This window comes from Somniosus microcephalus, chromosome 1 (genome assembly GCF_052327205.1).
Source record: "Somniosus microcephalus isolate GS21.2 chromosome 1, FLI_Smic_1.0, whole genome shotgun sequence".
Lineage (NCBI taxonomy): Eukaryota > Metazoa > Chordata > Chondrichthyes > Squaliformes > Somniosidae > Somniosus > Somniosus microcephalus.
In genome coordinates, this window is record NC_140987.1 from 254,910,049 (window position 1) to 254,934,786 (window position 24,738).

At 47.9% G+C, this 24,738-nt stretch overlaps 1 protein-coding gene across 2 annotated transcripts in view; it reads left to right on the forward strand.

Annotated features, from left to right (window-relative positions):
* Nucleotides 1-24,738, forward strand: part of LOC147124729 (amyloid-beta A4 precursor protein-binding family A member 1-like) — a 127,424-nt gene that overhangs the window by 92,990 nt on the left and 9,696 nt on the right. For both annotated transcript variants that reach the window (XM_085992277.1, XM_085992284.1), the window contains one exon: nucleotides 6,689-6,829. In XM_085992277.1, coding sequence (XP_085848403.1) covers nucleotides 6,689-6,829 — 141 coding nt within the window. The remainder of the gene's footprint in view (nucleotides 1-6,688; nucleotides 6,830-24,738) is intronic.

Genomic DNA, 24,738 nt, shown 5'->3' on the forward strand with positions numbered 1-24,738 from the left:
TGGCGGCCTGCACAGCACGCACGAGGCGGTGACGGAGTTGGAAATCGGATTCCCCCTGCAGACTTTGCTAAAATGCCCCTTTTTCTTACATTTGAAGCATGTAGCGTCCTTCGCTGGGCATCGTTGTCTGGGGTGCTTGGCCTGGCCGCAGAAGTAGCATTTCGGGCCTCGAGACATTGCCGCTGTAGTAGGACTCCTGGGTGAACTTCTGTGTGGGGACTCCGGTGGCGTAGAGCTGGTCTGAGACCTGGATGGGGAAGATGGCTGATTCCAAGATGGCGGCCCCCTCGGCGCGCACGAGTCGGTGAGGGCCGCATGGCCGGAAGAATAAGAGTCAGAGTTTCTCTGGGCCACGTCCAGCGATCGCACAGTGGCCACTGCCTTTTTTAAGTCCAGGACCTCCTTCTCCAGCAGTCTCTGCCGGATATAATTCGATTTGAGGCCCGTGATGAAGGAATCGCGGACCAATTCGTCAGAGTACGCGTTGGCCGTCACGGCCTTGCAGTTACAGTCCCGGACCAGGTCCTTTAGGCCCTGTAAGAAATCGTCCATTGATTCCTCTGGTCGCTGCCTGCGTGTAGCCAGCAGATGTCTGGCGTACACTTCGTTTACCGGCCTTCAGGATAGTGATGGCCTCCGTGTAAGAGGTGGCGTCCCGGATGAACGAATAAATCCGATGACTTACGCGAGTAGTCAGTAGACTCAGTTTATCTACCTCGCTAGCGGATGAGGCCCCCGCGAAGAGTTCGAAGCATTTGAGCCAGTGTCCAAATTGATTTGATGCTTCAGCAGAATGTGGATCCAAGTCCAGACGCTCTGGTTTTAGGAGTCGATCCATCCTAGTATTCTTTAGTGATTAAAATTGATGGGCCTTCAATAACCACAAAACTAGAAGTTATAGACTTAAACAAGTTGGCTTTTAATCACTAAGATCAGAGCTAACATCTCAACACGCCGACTGGTTCACAGGAATGAGTCATACAGATCCTGGGATCTTTATGTAAGAGAAGTCAGGGGCGGAGCCAAGAGCCAAGACCTGGAACCTCCCAGGTTAGTCGGGAAAGAGGAAGTGAAACTATACACAGTGGGGGAGAGTAATATACATGAGTGCAAAACGAATACAGGATCAAGACAAACAGATTTCATTACACTCCTCATCTCAGTTTTGAAAGAGCAGCCCCTTATTCTAAGACTATGCCCCCTAGTTCTAGTTTCACCCATCATCGGGAACATCTTCCCCGCATCCACCCGATCCAACCCCTTCACAATGCGTTCTAACACATTTAGAACATAAGAACATAAGAAATAGGAGCAGGAGTAGGCCAATCGGCCCCTCGAGCCTGCTCCGCCATTCAATAAGATCATGGCTGATCTGATCCTAACCGCCAATCTACTATCACAGAACCATCTCCTGAATCTAACAGAATTAGACACACGAAATAGGAGCAGGATCAGGCTACACGGCCCCTGGACCCGCTCCGCTACCCACAGGGCCATGAACGATCCGAACCTAGACTCGTCCAAATTCCTGCCCGCTCCCCATAACCCTTTATTCCCTTTACTTCTAGGAAACTGTCTATTTCTGTTTTAAATTTATGTAATGATGTAGCTTCTACAGCTTTTTGGGGCAGCATATTCCATGGACCTACCACCCTCTGAGTGAAGTAGTTCCTCCTCATCTCAGTCTTGAAAGAGCAGCCCCTTATTCTAAGACTATGCCTCCTAGTTCTAGTTTCACCCATCATCGGGAACATCCTCCCCGCATCCACCCGATCCAACCCCTTCACAATCTTATATGTTTCAATAAGATCGCCTCTCATTCTTCTGAACTCCAATGAGTAGAGTCCCAATCTACTCAACCTGTCCTCATATGTCCATCCCCGGGATTAACCGAGTGAACCTTCTTTGTACTGACTGGAGAGCAAGTATGTCCTTTCTTAAGTATGGACACCAAAACTGTACGCAGTATTCCAGGTGCGGTCTCACCAATACCTTGTACAACTGAAGCAATACCTCCCTATTTTTATATTCTATCCCCCTAGCAATGAAAGCCAACATTCCATTGGCCTTCTTAATCACTTGCTGCACCTGCATACTAACCTTTTGAGTTTCGTGCACCAGGACCCCCAGATCCCTTTGTACTTCAGTACTTTCCAGTTTCTTGCCATTAAGATAATAACTTGCTCTACGATTTTTCCTGCCAAAGTGCATAACCTCACACTTTCCAGTATTGTATTCCATCTGCCAAATCTCTGCCCACTTACTTAGCCTGTCTATGTCCCCTTGCAGGTTTTTTATGTCCTCCTCACTCACTACTTTCCCTCCCATCTTAGTATCATCTGCAAACTTTGATATGTTACACTCGGTCCCCTCCTCCAAATCGTTAATATAGATTGTAAAGAGTTGGGGACCCAGCACTGACCCCTGCGGAACACCACTAGTTACTGATTGCCAGTCCGAGAATGAACCATTTATCCCAACTCTCTGCCTTCTGTTAGATAGCCAATCCTCTATCCATGCCAGAATATTGCCCCCAATCCCGTGATTTTTTATCTTAAGCAATAATCTTTTGTGTGGCACCTTGTCAAATGCCTTTTGGAAGTCTAAATACACTACGTCCACTGGTTCCCCTTTATCCACCCTATATGTTACTTCCTCAAAGAACTCCAACAAATTTGTCAAACATGACTTCCCCTTCATAAAACCATGCTGACTTTGTCCTATTAAATTATGATTATCCAAATGTCCTGTTACTGTCTCCTTAATAATGGACTCCAATATTTTACCTACCACAGATGTTAGGCTAACCGGTCTATAGTTTCCAGCCTTCTGTCTACTGCCCTTTTTAAATAAGGGTGTTACATTAGCAGTTTTCCAGTCTGCCGGGACCTTTGCTGAGTCCAGGGAGTTTTGGAAAATTATTACCAATGCATCCACAATCCCTACCGCCACTTCCCTCAAGACCCTAGGATATAAGCCATCAGGTCCAGGTGATTTATCCGCCTTGAGTCCCATTATTTTACCGAGTACCACTTCCTTAGTGATTTTGATCGTGTTTAGCTCCTCCCCCCCTATAGCCCCCTGTTTGTCCAGTGTTGGGATATTCTTAGTGTCCTCTACTGTAAAGACTGATACAAAATATTCATTCAGTGTTTTTGCCATCTCCATATTTCCCACCATTAATTTCCCGGTCTCATCCTCTAAGGGACCAACATTTACTTTATAAAGAAAGATTTAGAAAGACTTGCATTTCTATAGCGCCTTTCACGACCACCAGACGCCCTGAAACACTTTACAGCCAATGAAGTACTTTTTAAAGTGTAGTCACTGTTGTAATGTAGGAAACGCGGCAGCCAATTTGCACACAGCAAGCTCCCACAAACAGTAATGTGATAATGACCAGATAATCCTGTTTTAGTGATGTTGATTGAGAGATAAATATTAACCACGGCACCGGGGAGAACTCCCCTCTCCTTCAAAATTGTGGCCATGGGATCTTTTACGCCCACCTGAGAGAGCAGACGGGCCTCAGTTTAACATCTCATCCGAAAGACGGCACCTCCGACAGTGCAACGCTGCCTCGGTACTGCACTGGAGTGTCAGCCTAGATTTTGTGCTCTAGTCTTGAGTGGGACTTGAACCCATGATCTTCTGACTCAGAGGTGAAGGTGCTACCCACTGAGTCACTGGCTGACTTACCGGAGAGTTTTTCATGAAAACCGTGATCATTTATCTGTGAGAATTTAAGAACTAAACTTAGCATGTTGCTGTAAGGCAGTACAGGTAGACTATCCTTTATCCGAAAACCTCGGGACCAGCCGAGTTTCGGATAAAGGAGAATTTCGGATTTCGGAAGGTGGGTCGGCAGGGGTCCGCGGGGGGGTCGGCGGGGGTCCGCGGGGGGGGGGGTCGTGCGCAAGACTTACGCTGACGCTCAGCGTAAGTCGGCGGGGGTTGGGGCCAGCGGGGTCCGCGGGGGGGTCGGCGGTTGTCGGGGCTGGCGTGGTCGGCGGTTGTCGGGGCCGGCGGGGTCCGCGGGGGGGATCGGTGGTTGTCGGGGCCGGCGGGGTCCGCGGGGGGGTCGGCGGTTGTCGGGGCTGGCGGGGTCGGCGGTTGTCGGGGGCGGGGGGGTCGGCGGTTGTCGGGGCTGGCGGGGTCGGCGGTTGTCGGGGTCCGCGGGGGGGTCGGCGGTTGTCGGGGCTGACGGGGTCGGCGGTTGTCGGGGCCGGCGGGGTCCGCGGGGGGGACGGCGGTTGTCGGGGCTGGCGGGGTCGGCGGTTGTCGGGGTCCGCGGGGGGGACGCGGTTGTCGGGGCTGGCGGGGTCGGTGGTTGTCGGGGCCGGCGGGGTCCGCGGGGGGGATGGCGGTTGTCGGGGGTCGGCGGTTGTCGGGGCCGGCGGGGTCCGCGGGGGGGACGGCGGTTGGCGTTGTCGGGGCCGGCGGGGTCCGCGGTTGTCGGGGCCGGCGGGGTCCGCGGGGGGGTCGGCGGTTGTCGGGGCTGGCGGGGTCGGCGGTTGTCGGGGCCGGTGGGGTCCGCGGGGGGGTCAGCGGTTGTCGGGGCTGGTGGGGTCGGCGGTTGTCGGGGCCGGCGGGGTCCACGGGGGGGACGGCGGTTGTCTGGGCTGGCGGGGTCGGGGCCGGGGGGGGACGCGGTTGTCGGGGTCCGCGGGGGGGGGGGTGGGGGGTCGGCGGGGGGTCGTGCGCACGACTTACCCTTTATCCGAACTTCCGAAACCGGAACCCTCTAAAAACCGAAGGTTTTTTCGTTCGTACGCACGACTTACGCTGAACGAAAAAACCTTCGGTTTTTAGAGGGTTTCGGTTTTCGGAAGTCCGGATAAAGGGTAGTCTACCTGTAGTTATTTTTGAACTTTATTTGAAAGTGAATTGCATGTCTTGCAATATTGCAGCCAAATGGAATTCTTCCAATACATTACTATAACCAACAGTGTTAACTTCCAAATAGTACACTGTAGCAGCTTTCTGATGGTCAAAATTTAATGCTATACAGTACATTCAAAATTAGCACACTATAGACATTTGAATGTAAATAAGTATAAAAAATAAGACTTGCATATATATATATGTATACAGCACCTTTCATGACCTCAGGACGTCCCAAGACGCTTGACAGCCAATGAAGTACTTTTGAAGTGTAGTCACTGTTGTAATGGAGGAAACGCGGCAGCCAATTTGCGCACAGCAAGATCCCACAAACAGAAATGTGATAATGACTAGATAATCCTGTTTTTAAAGTGATGTTGGCTAAGGGTTAAATATTGGCCCAGGACATCGGGGAGAACTCCCCTGCTCTTTGAAATAGTGGCCATGGGATCTTTTACGTCCACCTGAGGGGGTAGACGGGGCCTCGGTTTAACGTCTCATCCAAAAGACGGCACCTCTGACAGTGCAGCACTCCCTCAGTACTGCACTGGAGTGTCAGCCTAGATTTTGTGCTCAAGTCTCTGGAGTGGAGCTTGAACCCTCAACCTTTTGACTCGGAGGCGAGAGTGCTACCCACTGAGCCACAGCTGCCACTTCATAGGGCAGCTGAATCTTGGCCCCTCATAAATGCCATTGGTCAAAGTTAGGAACAGGTAATCTCTCTGCCCTGTTGGTCGAAAAAGCTGATGTGGTGCAGGATCCCTAATAAGATAGAGGGTCGGTAACTTGTAAAATAGGGGACTAGATATATAAGTAAGTCTCCAAACCTTTCAAAATAAATTACTGTAAATATTACGCTAACTATTTTTAACGCATCTGGCTTGGGGGCATTCTGTAGGTGATATGCACAGAATGAATTATGCAGAGGATTAGCTGTCAATCACGATGATGTCTGCAATGTGCTGACATCATTGTGGAGCAGTACCGCATAAATAAAGCAGCAAAGTAGGCTGCTTGTGCTTCTTGCAAAGCCTTACTTTCATCGAGAATATCTTCACATTAACCAAACTAAAATTGAACCTTCTTCGAGATTGCCGAGAGGTGTAGGGGATGAATCGGTATTTTTGGTCCTTTTTAAGATGCACTGCAACATTTAAGGGGTAATTTTGTAAAATTGTGTTCCCAACAAGGAGCTTCTCCTGTCGGGATTGAGCATCAGGAATTGGGATGCTAACTCCCCGTGATTTATTGCTGATTAAAGTGAATGGGTGGAACATTATGTGGAGCCTGTGCCCGAATTCCTCTGGGCGGCCATATTCCTGGAGGTTTCATCACATGACCCCTCGCTCCTGCCATTGGTCGCCCGTCATGTCTATCCTCGCGTTCCCCCGCCCCCTTGCTCCCGCCATTGGTCGCCCGACACGTCCAATTGGACAGTGAACAGACTCTTCGTTACCTGAATGGATGATTCTTGACTGTCAGTCAAACAGCTTTTTTTTTTACCCCATCTCCAATATTTTTATAACTAATAAATAAGTGTTCAAAGAAAGTGGTGAAAAAGCACACCATTTGGGTTTTTTTTAGTGCTCCTATGATTTTTCTCCCAGATTTTTTAGATATTAATCTTCAATTCATGGAGGGTTGGCAGCCCTCGACAGGAGCCTGATTTTGTACAATAGCTTCTTCAGCGTTGAGAATATAGATGCTTGATGATGGCCATAGCTTCCGATTAAATTGCAGGCGCATTTAAAGCTTGTAAATGGCATCCTTGTGTACAGATTAATGGTTTCTGATTATATTTCAGATCTGTAGCCTTATGCGAGGAGGAATTGCGGAGCGCGGTGGAGTAAGAGTTGGCCATCGGATCATAGAAATCAATGGGCAAAGTGTCGTTGCTACGCCTCATGAAAAGATAGTCCACATTCTGTCCAATGCAGTTGGTGAGGTAAGGGTTGTTGTCTGTCCTGTTTGAGTATTTTAATCAGTAATTAATGCAGCTTATCTATTTCCCTCTCTTCAGTTACTATTCTTTAAGTAATCAAAAGGAACAGATTCTGATTGCTAATCTGATTGAAAATGATTTCTGACTGGCATTCCATCTGGAGTACTACGTTCAGTTCTGGGCCCCGCACCTCAAGAAGGATATATTGGCCTTGGAGGGGGTGCAGCGCAGATTCACCAGAATGATACCGAGGCTCAAGAAGGGTTAAATTACGAGGACAGGTTGCATAGACTAGGCTTGTATTCCCTCGAGTTTAGAAGATTAAGGGGCGATCTAATTGAGGTGTTTAAGATGATTAAAGGATTTGATAGGGTAGAGAGAGCGAAACGATTTCCTCTGGTGGGGGGAGTCCAGAACAAGGGGGCATAACTTTAAAATTAGAGCCTGGCCATTCAGGGGTGATGTCAGGAAGCACTTCTTCACACAAAGGGTAGTGGAAATCTGGAACTCTTTTCCCCCCCCCTGCCCCCCCCCAAAAAAAAATACTGTTGAGGCTGGGGGTCAATTGAAAATGTCAAAACTGAGATTGATTTGTGTTAGGCAAAGGTATTAAGGGTTACAGAGCCAAGGTGGGTAGATGGAGATGAGATACAGATCAGCCATGATCTAACTGAATGGCGGAACAGGCTCGTTGGCCGCCTTGTGTTCCTATTTATTTTTCAGGATTTTTTTTGCCTTTTCTCCCATTCGCTCCTGATCATACTCCTATGGCTGCTCGGGCAGGTGTGAACATCACAGAATCACAGAAACCCCACAGTGCAGATAGAGGCCATTTTGGCCCATCGAGCCTGCACCCACACATATCCCACCCGATCCCCGTAACCCCTACACCAACACATATCCCACCCTATCCCCATAACCCCACGTATTTAATCCTCCCTAACACCAAGGGTCAATTTTTATCATAGCCAATCATCCTAACCCGCACATCTTTGGACTGTGGGAGGAAACCGGAGCACCCGGAGGAAACCCACGCAAACACGGGGAGAATGTGCAAACTCCACACAGACAGTCACCCGAGGCCAGATTCGAACCCGGGTCCCTGGCGCTGTGAGGCAACAGTGCTAACCACTATGCCACCGTGCCGTCCTTTTCCTTGAGTTAACCTTGCCCAAGTGCAGCTCAGAGAAGACTTCCCTTAATTTTGTCCCTGTGGAAAAGCCGCAGACTCAACTCCTCGCGCCAGCAGCGCGGTTGAACTCAGACATTGAGTAGAAGGAGGGATCAAACCCACTCCCTGCAGGTCCAGGGCGCTGTTTCTTTTCCTTTGTAGTTTAATTTTTTTTTAAGTAGCAATAGATATAAAAACGACAGAGCATAACTAGGATTGTTCTTCAAGCAGAGAAGGTTACGGGGAGATTTAATAGAGGTGCTCAAACTCCTGAAGGGTTTTCGATAGAACTCTTTCCACTGGCAGGAGGAGCGGTAACCAGAGGATACAGATTTAAGGTAATTGCCAAAAGAACCAAAGGGGAGGTGAGAATTTTTTTTACGTAGCGAGGTGTTGTGATCTGAAATGCACTGCTTGAAAGGGCGGTGGGAGCAGATTCAATAGTAACTTTCAAAAGGGATCTGGATAAATACTTGAAAAGGAAAAAAAATTGCAGGGCTATGTGGAAAGAGCAGGTGAGTGGGACTAATTGGATAGCCCTGCCAAAGAGCCGGCACAGGCAGGATGGGCCGAATGGCCGCCTCCTGTGCTGTATCATTCTATGATAACTGCTGAGAAGGTGGATGCACCATTTGATATCATGCTGATGTGTAATTGGGACTAAGATCCAAAAGTTTAATCCTTGGTCTCTGTTGAGTTGAGCGAGAGAATCAGAGCAGCGGAGTTAGTTTTGGTGTCCTTAGGTTAGGGAGAAAAAGTAATCAGCCAGAGTTTCTGACTGACATCCATTGCCCCCTGCTGAAAGTGAGTATGTGGACATTGAGTAAAGATAGGACCAACTCAGCTGCCATACTCTGCACAGTTGAATTAACCGGCCTGCACTCAATCTCTAGGCTCAATGAACAATGGCCGCTTGGAGCAATGCCCTGGTAAGAGTCAACAACCTTAGTATGGAAGGGAGGAAATTGTCAATCCAAAATAACTATTATTATTTCAGAAGTACTCTTCATTCACTGGTAAGGACTCGCAAGTTTCAGGTAGGCAGGACTCCAGTTCCTAGTGGGCATGAGTCTACAGCCCACTAGGTAATCCTCTCGCCTTTGAGTCAGAAGGTTGTGGGTTCAAGTCCCACTCCAGAGACACATAAATCCAGGCTGACACACCAGCGCAGTACTGAGGGAGCGCTGCGCTGCGCTGTTAGAGGTGCCATCTTTCGAATGAGACGTTAAACTGAGGCCCCGCCTGCCCTTTCAGGTAGGCAGGACTCTTTGTAATCCGAAGCATCCACCGGCTATGATCTGGTTCCATTTCAAGAGGTGTTTGCCACTAATAAATCCAATAGGAAAACTTCAGGAGAAACTTCTTTACTCAGAGTGGTGAGAATGTAGAACTCGCTACCACAGGGAGTGGGTGAGGCGAATAGTATAGATGCGTTTAAAGGGTATCTAGATAAGTACATGAGGGAGAAAAGAATAGAAGGAGATGCTGATGGGGTGAGATGAAGAGTGGTGGGAGGAGGCTCGTGTGGAACATAAATACCAGCGTAGACCAGTTGGGCTGAATGGTCTGTTTCTATACTGTAATTTCTGAGCCTAATCTTAATCAACCCCAAGATGCAAAGAGAAACGTGGAGTGGATTGGCCGTACCGCTGATTCTGGGATGAAATGTGCTTGCTCATCCCACCTGTTCATTCCAGTTCTTCGGACCGGCCCACATGCAAGTCTCTGCATTCTGAAGCTGACAGGAGTGATCACGCAACAATAAATTATAAAACAGAGAACAGCTGAAAGACTGGCCACATTGAGGAAAGGAAACAACATGTTCTTTACTTGTCTGTCCCAATGCCATCCTTTTGTTTTATGTTCTTGGCACTATATGGAAATCAAAGCTCCTCACACTGGGGAAACGGGCTGGCACAGAGAGTTGAACACTGGCCTTCCACCTCATAGGGTTCAAATCCAGTCTAGACTGACAGGACAAAAGACTCCCCTGTCTGATGGCTATGTGACATGAGTTTGGGCCCTCTCAATCCAGTTCCGAGTGGGTATGAGCCCACAGCCGTGGCTCAGTGGCTAGCACTCTCTCGCCTGAGTCAGAAGGTTGTGGGTTCAAGTTCCACTCGAGACTAAAGCACAAAAACCAGGCCGACACTCCCAGTGCAGTGCTGCGGGGCAAATTTCTAAGATATCCATTCAATATTACTATTTGCATTCCTCAGATTCTATTTCTGTGTTCGGAACAATGCTAGTGCATCCCAATTTTAGCCAGATATTCATCTACTTATGAGCTATATCAGTAGAGCGTTAGCTAATTTTTATGGGAGCGAGGGAGCAGGTGGGGGCGCGAGTGCGCGGGGGGGGGGGGGGGCGCGAGTGCGCGGGGGGGGGGCGCGAGTGCGCGGGGGGGAGAGCGCGAGTGCGCGGGGGGGAGAGCGCGAGTGCGCGGGGGGGAGAGCGCGAGTGCGCGGGGGGGAGAGCGCGAGTGCGCGGGGGGGAGAGCGCGAGTGCGCGGGGGGGAGAGCGCGAGTGCGCGGGGGGGAGAGCGAGTGCACGGGGGGGAGCGAGTGCGCGGAGGGGAGCAAGCGTGTGGGGGGGAGTGAGTGTGAGTGTGTGGGTAGGGGAGTGAGAGTGAGTGTGCACGCACGTACATGCACAGTAGTGGACATGAGTGAACTCATACTTGATATGAGTGTCTGTTTTAGTGGAATTCTCTGTCTATTTGAACGTGGCCTGCCCTGTTGCTGTAACTAGAAGCTGGGAGGTTACCCGACCTTTAAAGGCTGCTCCAGTTTCTGCCCTGCATTGTTCCCGTCTATAAAATGATAAATCCTTTGTTTAATTGCACATACGACATCGGAGGCAATTTATTTCTATGTAATTTAACAAACAATTGCCTGTGTCTTGGAACTCGTACAGATTAATCAATAAAGAAATTTGGATCGAAGGGAGAGACAGCCGATGAATTGTGCTGAACATTTCCTGTGACAGATTTTAATAAATGTGCTTATTTATTACATTTTCCTATTAGTTTAAGACTAGAATGAGGCAAAATGTTGTCCCATCACTCATCAAGGAATGATGGTAGATCTTGCGGAGCCAGAAGATTAATTTCAGTAGCTTAAAATAATTGACCAACCAGTGTTTTCCAATTCATCCTTCTGAATGTGTTACCAAACTATTTGCTAAGAAACTTAAGGTAGTGAGAGAATTTGTGACGGTCGAGGGAATTGCACCTTGCCTATGAGAGTGATCGAAGATTCCAACGCTTTCCTGGCCAGCCTCCCACCTTCCACCCTCCATAAACTTCAACTTATCCAAAACTCTGCTGCCCGTGTCCTAACTCTCACCAAGTCCGGTTAACCCGTCACCCCCTGTGCTCGCTAACCTACATTGGCTCCTGGTCCGGCAATGCCTCGATTTTAAAATTCTCAGCCTTGTTTTCACATCCCTCCATGGTCTCGCTCCTCCCTATCTCTGTAACCCCCTCCAGCCCCACGGCCCTCCGAGATCTCTACTCTCCTTGCTATGCGCAAAGGTTGGTAGAAGCCTGGAACTCTGTTCTGCAAATGGCAATTGATGCTGGGTCAGTTGTTAATTTTAAATCTGAGATTGATGGCTTTTTGTGAAGCAAAGGCATTAAAGGATATGGGGCAAAGTTGGGTGTATATGGAGTTAAGTCACAGATCAGCCAAGATCTCATTGAATGGTGGAACAGACTTGAGGGGCTCCTCATGTTCCGATGTTCCTAATTCTGGCCTATTGCCCATTTTCATCGCTCCACCATTGGCGGTCGTGCCTTCAGCAGCCTGGGCCCTAAGCTCTGAAATTCCCTCCCTAAACCTCTCCACCTTGAAGACGCTCCTTCAAACTTCAAAGCTTTGACCAAGCTTTTGGTCACCTGTCCTAATATCTTCTAATGTGGCTCGGTGTCAAATTTTGATTGTTACAAAAAAAAATTGACTTTAAATTGTGAAAGAAAAAGACGTGAAGGAAGTTGCATGGTAAATACAACAGTGCTAATAGCAACCTGTCTTGTTTTTAGCAGCAACAACAACGACGTGTATTTATACAGCGCCTTTAACATAGTAAAACGTCCCAAGGTGCTTCACAGCAGCATTATAAAACAACATTTGACACCACGTCAGGCAGCTTTGGTGCTTGTCTCTGGAGACTGTACCTCACCTCCCCGAAGCTGGGCTTCAGCAGTGGGGTGTGGGAGTCAGCGAATTGAATTAGGTTTGGTTTTGGATTTATTTATTATTTTTATAACTTGGGGGCAAATATCAGGTCTTCAAACGCCTTGTGATTAAGCATCACAAGAGCGATGCCACGTGATCGACTGCCATGTGTTCAAACATCACATGTTCATAATCGCCAGGAATACCTCAAACCAGAGTTGGCAAGCCTAAATCGGTACATTGAAAAAAGAAAGAATTGCATTTATACAGCGCCTTTCATGACCACAGGACGTCCCAAAGCCCTTTACAGCCAATGAAGTACTTCTGAAGTGTCGTCACTGTTGTAATGTAGGAAATGCAGCAGCCAATTTGTGCACAGCAAGCTCCCACGAACAGCAATGTGATAATGACCAGATCGTCTGTTTTTGTTTTGTTGATTAAGGGATAAATATTGGCCGGCACACCGGGGAGAACTCCCTTGCTCTTTGAAATAGTGCCGTGGGATCTTTTACATCCACTTGAGAGGGAAGAGGGGGCCTCAGTTTAACGTCTCACCTGAAAGGCGGCACCTCTGACAGTGCAGCGAGGCTCCCTTGGTGCTGCACTGGGAGTGTCAGCCTGGATTTTTGTGCACAAGGGAGTAGAGACCCTTCCTGGTGAGATAGTTGAAGGGGGTATTCTGTGGGAGTCCACAATAGTTGCTGTAACAAGAGTTGCGATGTAAAGCTTCTACTGTGGGGCTGAACAGAGTAGGCAATGATGAAAATGTACCTGACGTTATCAAGTATAAGCTTCGGACCAGATTGCAGCTAGAATGTGATTGGCACCGGTCCCTAGAATGTGCTCAGTAAATGTAATTAGCTGTCCGATCGGTTACACCAATGTGCCCTTCACGTTACCTTGGTTTTAAAGAAATACCAGAAGATCGAGGCAAATGCCATGTAGGTTTTAAACTTTCTCATTAAAAGAGATTAAAACCATATGTCAGCCTCTTTGTAGATTTTACTGTCCCTTATTATTGAATTCTTTCCTCTTAAGGTAATTGGGCCGAATCTTAACCATTCACATGCTGGCAGAGAATTGCAGCCCACTGAAACGGGCCCTAACATTCCCATGATTAACTTCTACCCTCCCTAAACTTGAGGTCATCCAAAGCTCTGCTGCCCGTGTCCGAACTCGCACCAAGTCCCGTTCACCCATCACCCCTGTGCTCGCTGACCTACATTAACTCCTGGTCGAGCAATGCCTCGATTTTAAAATTCTCATCCTTGTTTTCAAATCCCTCCAAGGCCTTGCCCCCTCCCTATCTCTGTAACCTTCTCCAGCCCCACAACACTCCGAGATCACTGCGTTCCTCTTGCGCATCCCTGAATATAATTACTCAACCATTGGCGGCCGTGTCTTCAACTGCCTAGGCCCTGAACATCTCCACCTCTCTCTCCTCCTTGGATCGGAGCGATCATAATATGATAGAATTCTTCATTAAGATGGAGAGTGAAGTAGTTGACTCGGAGACTAGGGTCCTGAATTTAAATAAAGGAAACTATGATGGTCTGAGGCGCGAGTTGGGTAGGATTGATTGGGGAATGTCACTCAAAGGGTTGACGGTGGATAGGCAATGGCAAGCATTCAAAGACCGAATGGATGAACTACAGAATTTGTTCATCCCAGTTTGGCATAAAAATAAAACAAAAAAGGTGACTCAACCGTGGCTAACAAGGGAAATTAGGGATAGCATAAGATCCAAGGAGAGGACATATAAATTGGCCAGAAAAAGCAGTAAACCTGAGGATTGGGAGCAGTTTAGGATTCAACAAAGGGATTAATTAAGAAGAGGAAAGTAGAATACGAGAGTAAGCTTGCAGGAAACATAAAAACTGACTGTAAAAGCTGTTAGATCGGTGTGTTAATGGAGACATGGAATGCAGGAGTTGATTTAACAAGTGTTTACTGAACAAAGTCTGGAGGTGAATTAACTACACAAGATGCTACACAGGCTTATATACCCGAGTGGTCACTACTGGTACTACAGTATACAGGGGCTTCAAAAACATAGTTCCTCTTAAAGGTACATACACTACAATTCCTCCCCTTTTAGATAAATAGCACATAACATTTTAAGTAATCATTAAATAACATTTTTACAAGAACAAACAGGCAGCACGGTGGCATAGTGGTTAGCACTGTTGCCTCACAGCGCCAGGGACCCGGGTTCGAATCTGGCCTCGGGTGACTGTCTGTGTGGAGTTTGCACATTCTCCCCGTGTTTGCGTGGGTTTCCTCCGGGTGCTCCAGTTTCCTCCCACAGTCCAAAGATGTGCGGGTTAGGATGATTGGCTATGATAAATTGACCCTTCGTGTTAGGGGGATTAAATACGTGGGGTTACAGGGATAGGTGTGGGATATGTGTTGGTGTAGGGGTTACGGGGATCGGGTGGGATATGCGTCGGTGCAGGCTCGATGGGCCGAAATGGCCTCTATCTGCACTGTGGGGTTTCTGTGATTTCTGTGATACACATTTGCTGAAGTTAATCAATTACAAATTCAGTCTCTCTGGAGGCTTCCTGACTCGGTCCGGATAACGCCTCGGTGGTGTAGTAGGTTTCGGTGGTGTAGTAGGTTCTTTTGGCAAGGTCGATTTGGCTTGAATGCCAGTGTCGGGTTCATCTGGTTCCAGTATCACCGGATTGGAGGTAGATACTATGGGTATCTCTGCTTCATCACTAGGCGTATAGAGTTGTGGTGTAGGTTGTCCTTTTTCGGATGACTCTATGAAATGGTCAACATGGCGCCTTATTATACTTTCTCCAATGTCCACGGTATACATCAGCGGTCCTAGTCGTGTGCAAATAGTTCCAGGCTGCCATTTCTCGGTACGGTAGTCCCGGGCCAAAACTGGATGACCTATCTGGAAGGTTCTAGTTGACCTTTCATTCATGCTTTGAAATTGCCGGTTCCCTACGTCCCTTCTGACGTTTGGCTTGACCAAATCCAGCCGGCATCTTAGTCTTCTATTGAAAAACATCATGGCGGGGGTTTGGTTTGTAACCACATGTGTTGCATTCCTGTACGCAAACAAGAAGTTATCTACCTTATGTTGTAGATTTATGTCTTCATTACCCATGGCCTTTATGGCCTTCTGGAAGGTCTGGACAAACCTTTCAGCTAATCCATTGGTGGCGGGATGGTATGGGGCGGACGTGTAGTGCTTAACCCCATTGTTTTTTAAGAACTTCCTGAATTCTTCGGATACAAATTGCGGTCCATTATCAGAACAGATCTGTTCAGGCAGCCCATTCCTGGCGAATATGGTCCTTAATACTGTGATGGTTTTTTCCGTGGTGGTGGAGGACATCTTTATTACCTCCGGCCACTTGGAGTGTGCATCAACCGCGATTAAGAACATTGAGTCCATAAATGGACCAGCAAAGTCGATATGTACCCTTTGCCATGGAGATGAGGGCCACTCCCATGGATGTAGAGGGGCTTGTGGTGGGGCGTTTTGGACCTTCTGGCATCCTAGACAGCTCTTGGTCATTTCTTCGATGTCTCCATCGATACCTGGCCACCACACAAACGCTCTGGCTAAGTTCTTCATTTTCACTCCACCCAGATGCCCCTCGTGAAGCTCCTTTAGCACTTTATCCTGGAGTTTGTGTGGAATCACCACTCTGGATCCACACATCAAGGTTCCTCGGCACACTGACAGCTGTTCTCTTCTTTGCGAGAATGCTGGCAACAGTGGTTCGCCATGTGCTGGCCATCCCTTCACCGTTAAATCGTAGACTCGTGAGAGAGTCGGGTCATTTCTCGTTTCCTTTTCAATGGTAGAATTTGTCACGGGTAGACATTCCACTATGGTCGAGTGGAACATCTCCACTGGGTCCACTGTAGGCGCCTCTTCTACTGTTGGCAACGGTAGGTGCGATAACCCGTCAGCATTCCCATGCTGTTTTGTTCCTTTGTATTCTATGTCATATTGGTGTGCCCCTAGGAAAAGGGACCACCTCTGTAGCCTTTGTGCTGTCATAATGGGAACGCCCTTTTTAGGGTTGAATATGGAGACGAGGGGTTGATGGTCAGTCAACAAGGTAAACTTTTGTCCGTGTAGGTAATGGTTGAATTTCTTCACCCCCCCCACACCAGGCTGAGTGCTTCCCTGTCGATCTGGGCATAGTTACGCTCAGCTGAGTTCAATGAGCATGACACAAAAGCTATCGGCCGCTCCGAGCCATCAGGGAATCTATGCGATAATACCGTTCCCACGCCGTAAGGGGATGCATCGCACGCCAGTCTGATTGGCAGTGATGGGTTGTAATGAGCCAACACTTCCCTGGACGTGATCAAGCCTTTGCATTTATGGAAGGCACGTTTACAGTCTTCGCTCCATTTCCAAACTACTCCCGTTTGTAGCAGTGCGTTAAGCGGGTGCAGAGCCGTCGACAAGTTTGGTAAAAATTTATGATAGTAATTTATTAATCCCAGGAACAGCCTTAATTGTGAGACATTTTCAGGCGCTGGGGCCTTTACGACCGCTTCAATTTTTTCAGGTGACTTATGCAACCCTTCTTCGTTAATGACATGGCCACAATATGATATTTGTTTCTGGAAAAATTCGCACTCGGGGCGATTTGCTCATAGGCCCCGTTCTCTCAGCCTCGTGAGCACCTGCTCCAAGTTGGCAAGGTGCTCGTTGTCATTTTCTCCTGTTACAAGGATGTCGTCTAGGTAGCATTGAGTCCCCGGAATCCCTTGCAGGACTTGCTCCATAGCTCTTTGCCAGATTGCCGGAGCTGATGCCACTCCAAAAACCAGTTGATTGTACTGGTACAGGCCTTTGTATGTGTTTATCGTGAGATACTTTTTAGAGGCCTCCACAACCTCCATCTGTAGATATGCCTGTGCTAAGTCAATTTTGGTGAAACGTTTCCCTCCGGATAGTGAGGCGAAAATATCTTCTATCCTCGGAAGAGGATACTGTACCGTGTGAAGAACCGGGTTTACAGTCACCTTGAAATCCCCACAGATGCGAACTTTTCTCTGTTCTTCAGATTTATCATTATTCAACGTTTTCTTCATGACCGGGACGATGGGTGTTGCCCACTCGCTCCAATCTACCTTGGATAACACGCCTGCTTTTTCCAAATTCTCCAGCTCTGCCTCGACGGCTGGACGAATTGCGTATGGCACCGGCCTTGCCTTAAAAAACTTGGGAATTGCCGCATCTTCCACTTTTATTGAGGCGGTGGCGCCTTTCAGGGTTCCTAGTTCCTGTTGAAACACTTCTTTGGCTTGAGCCAAGATTACTTTTAATCGTCCAGGTATGACGTCATCATTTTTTTTCTTACTGGTCACCGTCAGTGCCTGAATGGAGTGCCAGTCTAAACGTATCTTTCTGATCCATTCACGTCCCAACAACGGTGGACCACCATCTTGCAGAACGTATAAATACAACTTCTGTATTTCCTTGCCGTTGTATACAACAGGCACCCTTATTTTCCCTCTGGGGTATACTTTCTGCCCCGTATATGTCTTCAAGATAATGGATGTGTCTTTCAAAGGTATATGCGGAAATAGCCACTCGTAATCCCGTCGACTCATGACGGTCAGAGCTGATCCTGTATCTAGCTCCATTTTGACTGGGGACCCTGCTATCGTGAGGGTAACCCAAATGGTCTGGTAATCTTCTTTGGCAATTACATTATGTAATTTGAGACAGCTTAGTCTCTTGTTTCCGGAGTCGCTATCGCTCTTCTGGTCTTCGGAGCTACTGTCCGTCATCATTTGTACCTTTCTGTACTTTTCCTTATTGACCTTTTTACTGTCAGCGGATTTCTTTCCATATCTGTATACACGTGCAATGTGTCCCATCTTTCCGCATTGCCTGCATGCTTTGTCCTTGAACCAGCAGTCCTTCTGGTCATGGGTGGATCTGCCGCAGCGATAACATCTCTCGAAACCCCGTGTCATTTCATGGGTGCTGAAGTCCTGTGGCTTTTGCTGTATCTCTGCAGCTCCTCTTGCTGCTGCTTCGTATGATACAGCCACACTGAAAGCCTTGTCCAGTGTCAAATCTTTCTCAGAAAGTAGTCTTTTCTGTGTTCCTTCGCTTAGGAGACCGCAGACGAATTTGTCTCATAGAGAATCTGCCAGTCCTGCCCCGAATTGGCAGTGCTTTGACAGCTTTCATAATTCGGTGAGGTAATCAGCGTTACTTTCATTCTTGTGCTGATTCCTCCTGAAGAATTTGAATCGTTCCGCTATCAGCAGCGGTGTTGGGTTTAAGTGCTCCTGTAAGGTATCAACAATCTCCTTAAAATTCTTGTCCATCGGTTTGGCTGGAGTGATCAAGTTTCGTAACAGCCCGTATGTCCTTGCGCCCATCAGATTTAGAAGTACCGATGCCTTTTTATCATCCGCTACTTCATTCGCCTTGCAATATACCTCCACTCTTTCCACATATGTGGTCCAATCTTCTATATCACTATCGAAAGCAGTAATATTGCCAGTCTTCGGTATCTTGAAAATCTAAAATGGCGCTTCCCGCGCTTTTCCTCTGTCCCCGATGAATCAAAATGGTGCCTCCCGCGCTTTTCTTTCTTCCCCGCCGAGTTAAGATGGCGCCTCCCGCGCTTTCCCGCTGCTGCCGCCAACGCTGTTCTCCGCGGTTCCCGTTGCGACCTGCAGCTTTTCGCGGTATTTCTATTTTTAAAATTTTTTATATATATCTCTTCAATAGTTTCTCCGTTACTTGGAGAACCGTTCCCGTCGTGGAGCGGACCCTCTGGGACTTTCCCCTCCCTCTGCTCGGTCCGAACGCCGACCTGCTTTGCAGCACCGGCCACGCCCTGAGTGCTCCACCCTCTCTCTTTGCCTCTGCTTCCCGACTCGCTGCCCGGCCCCGTTGCAGAGCCACCTGATCGAGCTCCAGCCCGCCGCAGCCCAGGAAGGATCAGTGCACTACCTGCCACCAGCCCGTCTAGCTGGCGAAACCACAGTTTTTTTTTTTTCCTTGCTTCTGGCTTCGACCTTCGTCTGAGGAATCGATCCCCTTGAGGTGCTGCCGAATTGCAGGTAAGTTCGTTTCTAACTCGTCGCCACTGTTAGATCCGTGTGTTAATGGAGACATGGAATGCAGGAGTTGATTTAACAAGTGTTTACTGAACAAAGTCTGGAGGTGAACTAACTACACACGATGCTACACAGGCTTATATACCCGAGTGGTCACTACTGGTACTACAGTATACAGGGGCTTCAAAAACATAGTTCCTCTTAAAGGTACATACACTACAAAAGCTTTTATAGATATGTGAAGAGAAAAAGATTGGTGAAGTCAAGCGTAGGTCCCTTGCAGTCAGAATCAGGGGAGTTTATAATGGGGAACAAAGAAATGGCTGACCAATTAAATACATACTTTGGTTCTGTCTTCACAAAGGAGGACACAAATAACCTCCCAGAGATGCCGGGGAACATAGGGTCTGATGAAGGGGAGGAACTGAAAGAAATCAGTATTTGTAAGGAAATGATGTTAAGAAAATTGATGGGACTGAAGGCCGATAAATCCCCAGGGCCTGATAATCTACATCCTAGGGTGCTTAAGGAAGTGGCCCTAGAAATAGTAGATGCATTGCTGATCATCTTCCAACATTTGATGGAATCTGGAACAGTACCCATGGATTGGAGGGTAGCTAATGTAACCCCACTATTCAAAAAAGATGGTAGGGAGAAAACGGGGAATTACCAGCCTGACATCGGTAGTGGGGAAAATGCTAGAGTCCATTATAAAAGATGTAATAGCAGAGCACTTGGAAAACAGTGACAGGATCGGACAAAGTCAACATGGATTTACAAAAGGTAAATCGTGCTTGACTAATCTGGAATTTTTTGAGGATGTAACTGGTAAAATAGATAAGGGAGAACCAGTGGATGTGGTGTATTTGGACTTTCAGAAGGCTTTCGATAAGGTCCCGCATAAGAGATTAGCGTGTAAAGTTAAGGCACATGGGATTGGGGGTAAGGTACTGACTTGGATAGAAAACTGGTTGGCGGACAGGAAGCAAAGAGTTAGAATAAATGGGTCTTTTTCCGAGTGGCAGGCAGTGACTAGTGGGGTACCGCAGGGATCAGTCCTTTGACCCCAGCTATTCACTGGCCCAGAAATTCGGGTCGGGGGCTTCCCGCGGGTGCAAGCCCCCGACCTGCACTTACCTTGCGCGCCGGCCGTTGAACTGTGGGCCCCCGTGGAATTCCGATCCGGGGCCTGGTCCAGCTGCCGGCGCGCAGTGCTTGCGTATCCCAGGGGCGCAGTTGGTTCGATGCATCCCCTAGGATCACGTGGGCCATGGGGAGCCAATCGGAGCAGGGAATGCTCCATTCATAAGTCTGACAGGAAGTGCTGTCAAACTTAAAAATACTACGGGCCCCTTCTTCTTACAAAACATCACTAAATCTTCAAATAATTTTTTTTTAAATCACATTTTTTAAATAAACTATAAATTACATGAAATAACTATTTTAAACAATTTAAATTTTTGGAAAAAATAATTTTATTTTCTAACGGGGCTAAAAATAAACTTACCTTGCTTTAAAGTATTTAAAAATAATAAACCTGTTGGAAAATTTTTTTAATTTTAATTAATTCACCACTTACCTTGTAAAAAGCAGGCCTTACGCCTGCTTTTTATATTTCTAACTTCTGCAGGTTTACCTTCCCGGGAAAACCTGTTTATAAAACAAAAACTAAGTTTGATGCGCACGCGCAGCCTCCCCGCGCACGCGTTCGACCTCAGAACCCCTGCTTTCAGGGGACCGGAAGTGCCGGTTTCCTGCACATGCGCAGTGCATGCAGGAAACTGGCACTTCCATTGGGCCTACGGGTGAGTACCCCGTGCGTACTCACCCGTGGAGACCCGAATTTCTGGGCCAATATATATATGTTAAATAATCTAGACAAGGGAACTAGATGTAATATCTCCAAATTTGCAGACGACACAAAGCTGGGTGGACATGTGTGCTGTGAGGAGGATGCCGAGAAACTCCAGGATGATTTGGACAGGTTGGGTGATTGGGCAGAAGCATGGCAGATGCAATATAACGTGGATAAATGTGAGGTTATCCACTTTGGTGGCAAAAACAGGAAGGCAGATTATTACCTGAATGGCAATAGATTGGGAGAAGGGGATGTGCAACGAGACCTGGGTGTCTTTGTGCACCAGTTGCTGAAGGTAAGCATGCAGGTGCAGCAGGCTGTTAAGAAGGCAAATGGTATGTTGGCCTTCGTAGCGAGAGGGTTTGAATACAGGAACAAGGATGTCTTGGTGCAGTTGTACAGGGCCTTGGTGAGACCACATCTGGAGTATTGTGTGCAGTTTTGGTCGCCTTATCTGAGGAAGGATGTTCTTGCCATGGAAGGAGTGCAGCGAAGATTCACCAGGCTGATACCTGGGATGGCAGGAATGACTTATGAGGAGAGATTGGGTCGATTGGGCTTGTACTCGCTGGAGTTTAGAAGAATGAGAGGGGATCTCATTGAAACTTATAAAATTCTAACAGGACTGGACAGACTAGATGCAGGAAGGATGTTCCCGATGGCGGGGGAGTCCAGAACCAGGGGTCACAGTCTAAGGATAAGGGGTAAGCCATTTAGGACAGAAATGAGGAGGAATTTCTTCACCCAGAGAGTGGTGAACCTGTGGAATTCTCTACCACAGAAGGCAGTTGAGGCCAATTCATTAAATATATTCAAGAAGGAGTTGGGTATATTTCTTAAGGCTAAAGGGATCAAGGGATATGGGGAAAAGGCAGAGACCGGGTACTGAATTTGGATGATCAGCCATGATCACATTGAATGGCGGAGCAGGCTCGAGGGGCCGAATGGCCTACTCCTGCTCCTATCTTCTATGTTTCTAAGATGCTCCTTAAAATCTACCTCTTTGACCAAGCTTTTGGTCATCTGTCCTAATAGCTCCTTATGTGGTTCGGTGTCATTTTTTTTGATAATCTCTCCTGTGAAGCGCCTTGGGACGTTTTACTACGTTAAAGGCGCTGTATAAATACAAGTTGTTGTTGTGATATTAACGTCTACAACTGAAATAAAGTCACAAAGTCTTAAATGCGAAAAAATTCAATACCTCTGCTCTATTTTTGCTATTTTTCTCTCCTTTATTATATTAGCAGACTTTTACTTTATTTCTAACTAATATCTGACTTTACATGCTTGTCTTCATAGTGCCTAATTCTGTGCATAAGACGAAGGAGTTCTAGAATCATACAGCACAGAAGGAGGCCATTCGGCCCATTGTGCCTGTGCCGGCTCTTTGAAAGAGCTATCCAATTAGTCCCACTCCACCTGCTCTTTCCCCATAGTACTGTAAATTTTTCCCTTTCAAGTATTTGTCCCTTTTGAAAGTTACTATTGAATCTGCTTCAGACAGCGCATTCCAGATCACAACAACTCGCTGTGTAAAAAAAATTCTCCTCATCTCCCCACTGGTTCTTTTGCCTATTACCTTAAACCTGTGTCCTCTGGTTACCAACCCTCCTGCCAGTGGAAACAGTTTCTTTCCATTTACGCTATCAAAACCCCATATGATTTTGAACACCTCTATTAAATCTCCCCTTAACCTTCTCTGCTCCAAGGAGAGCAGTCACTGCTTTTCTAGTCTTTCCACATAACTGAAGTCCCTCATCCCTGGCACAGGAAACTTTGTGCTATCCGGCACAGACGGGACCGAGCTGTTGTCGTTCCCTCAACTGCCGGACAAACCAGCGTTAATGTTGAAGCATACGGAGCTTTTCAGCTCCGTATCTGGCAACAAACACTGTTGCTTAGCAACAGCTTCTGAACAGTTGGCCGTACTCTCTGTAGCGTCTCTGTAGCTTAGCAACAGCTTCAGAGAGACTTTGCAGAGCTTGACTGTTGGGAAAAAAAAGCCACGAGAAGAAAAAAAAACTAACAAAACGGCTCCTGATTTTTGCCGGTGGCTCGAGCTTGCCGGACATTTAGCCTCCGGATAACAAAGTTTCCTGTACAATTTTAGTAACTCTCCTCTGCACCCTCTCCAAGGCCTTGATATCCTTCCTAAAGTGTGGTGCGCAGAATTAGCCACAACACTCCAGCTGAGACCTAACCAGTGATTTATAAAGCTTTAGCATAACTTTCTTGCTTTTGTGCTCTGTGCCTCTGTTTATAAAGCTATATTTACACATGCCGTTTTTTAACAGCCTTATCAACTTGTCCTGCCACCTTCAAAGATTTGAGTATGTGAATCGCCAAGTCTCCCTGTTCCTGCACCCCCTTTAAAATTGTATCATTTAGTTTATATTGCGCCTCCTCATTCTTCCTTCCAAAACGCATCACTTCTCTTTGTTAAATTTCATCTGCAGTGTGTCTACAGTATCAGTAGATTCCTTTCCCCATCTGAATGAAATTGACACCTCAGTGAACTGTATGGTTGTTTACACCAGCAGATTGAATTTCCTTCTGTTCAGGCGTAGACATGTAAACAAGCGCAGATCTGCCCGGAGTGGTTGTGTCTGTGCCTACTCTCTGGGAGGGGAGGGAAAAGGGAGTTTGCAAGAGAAACTGATGCAGTAGGAGTCTACGTACTCCTAGCAAAAAATACTGAACTCGGAGAGGTTCAACAGAAAAGGTTTAATTGTTGAGGCTGCATGCTGAACACAAAATGGAGTCAGAGACTACACAAAGTACGACTGCCTTTCATCAGTGCACAGCTTCAACTCCTCCCCCGCTCTGGGCTTAACTATGTTGCAGATCGAGTTTCTTAAAGGTGTGATCCTTCTTAAAGGCATGACGCCTGATTTATAGTCTACGGACCGAAAAGCGGATTGTGTCCTTTCTGTGATTGGTACGCCACACAGCTCCCCCCAGAATCCGCTAGCAGGGAGTGTACGAACCGGCGTGGCGGCTTGATGGCATGGCCGGAACGGCTCTTGGCGGTTGGTGTCGGGAGCGGGGCAGTCGGATGCATCGGGCTCTTAGGCGGTCTGCCCCACGGTGGGGGTTGGCCCACTTGAACGGGTTCGTCGGGCTCCAGGTGCACCAGCTTGAGCCGGTCGACCGACACCTTGTCAGTTCTGCCGCCCACTTCGAGGAGGAAGAACTTGTTCCCCGTCTGGAGTACCTTGTAGGGTCCGTCGTATGGGGGCCGTAGAGGTCCTCGGTGGGCATCATGGCGCACGAAAACAAATTTGGCCATGTGCAGGCTAGGTGGTACGCGGGTTGCTGGTTCGCCGTGCCGGCCGGTGGGTACCGGAGCGAACTGTTGTGCTCGGTTGGCGAAAGCGCGGTGTTGCTGGTCAGCCGACCAGGGGGTCGTGGCGGCGGGCAGGAACTCTCCGGGTACGCGCAGCGGCTGGCCGTACACGAGTTCCGCCGCCGAGGCTTGCAGGTCTTCCTTGACCGCGGAGCGTAGGCCGAGTAGCACCCATGGGAGGCGGTCGATCCAAGCCTCGTCCTCGAGGCTGGCGCGGAGGGAAGCCTTCATGGACCTGTGGAATCGCTCGCAGTCTGTTGGCTTGGGGGTGGTAAGCCGTGGTGCAGT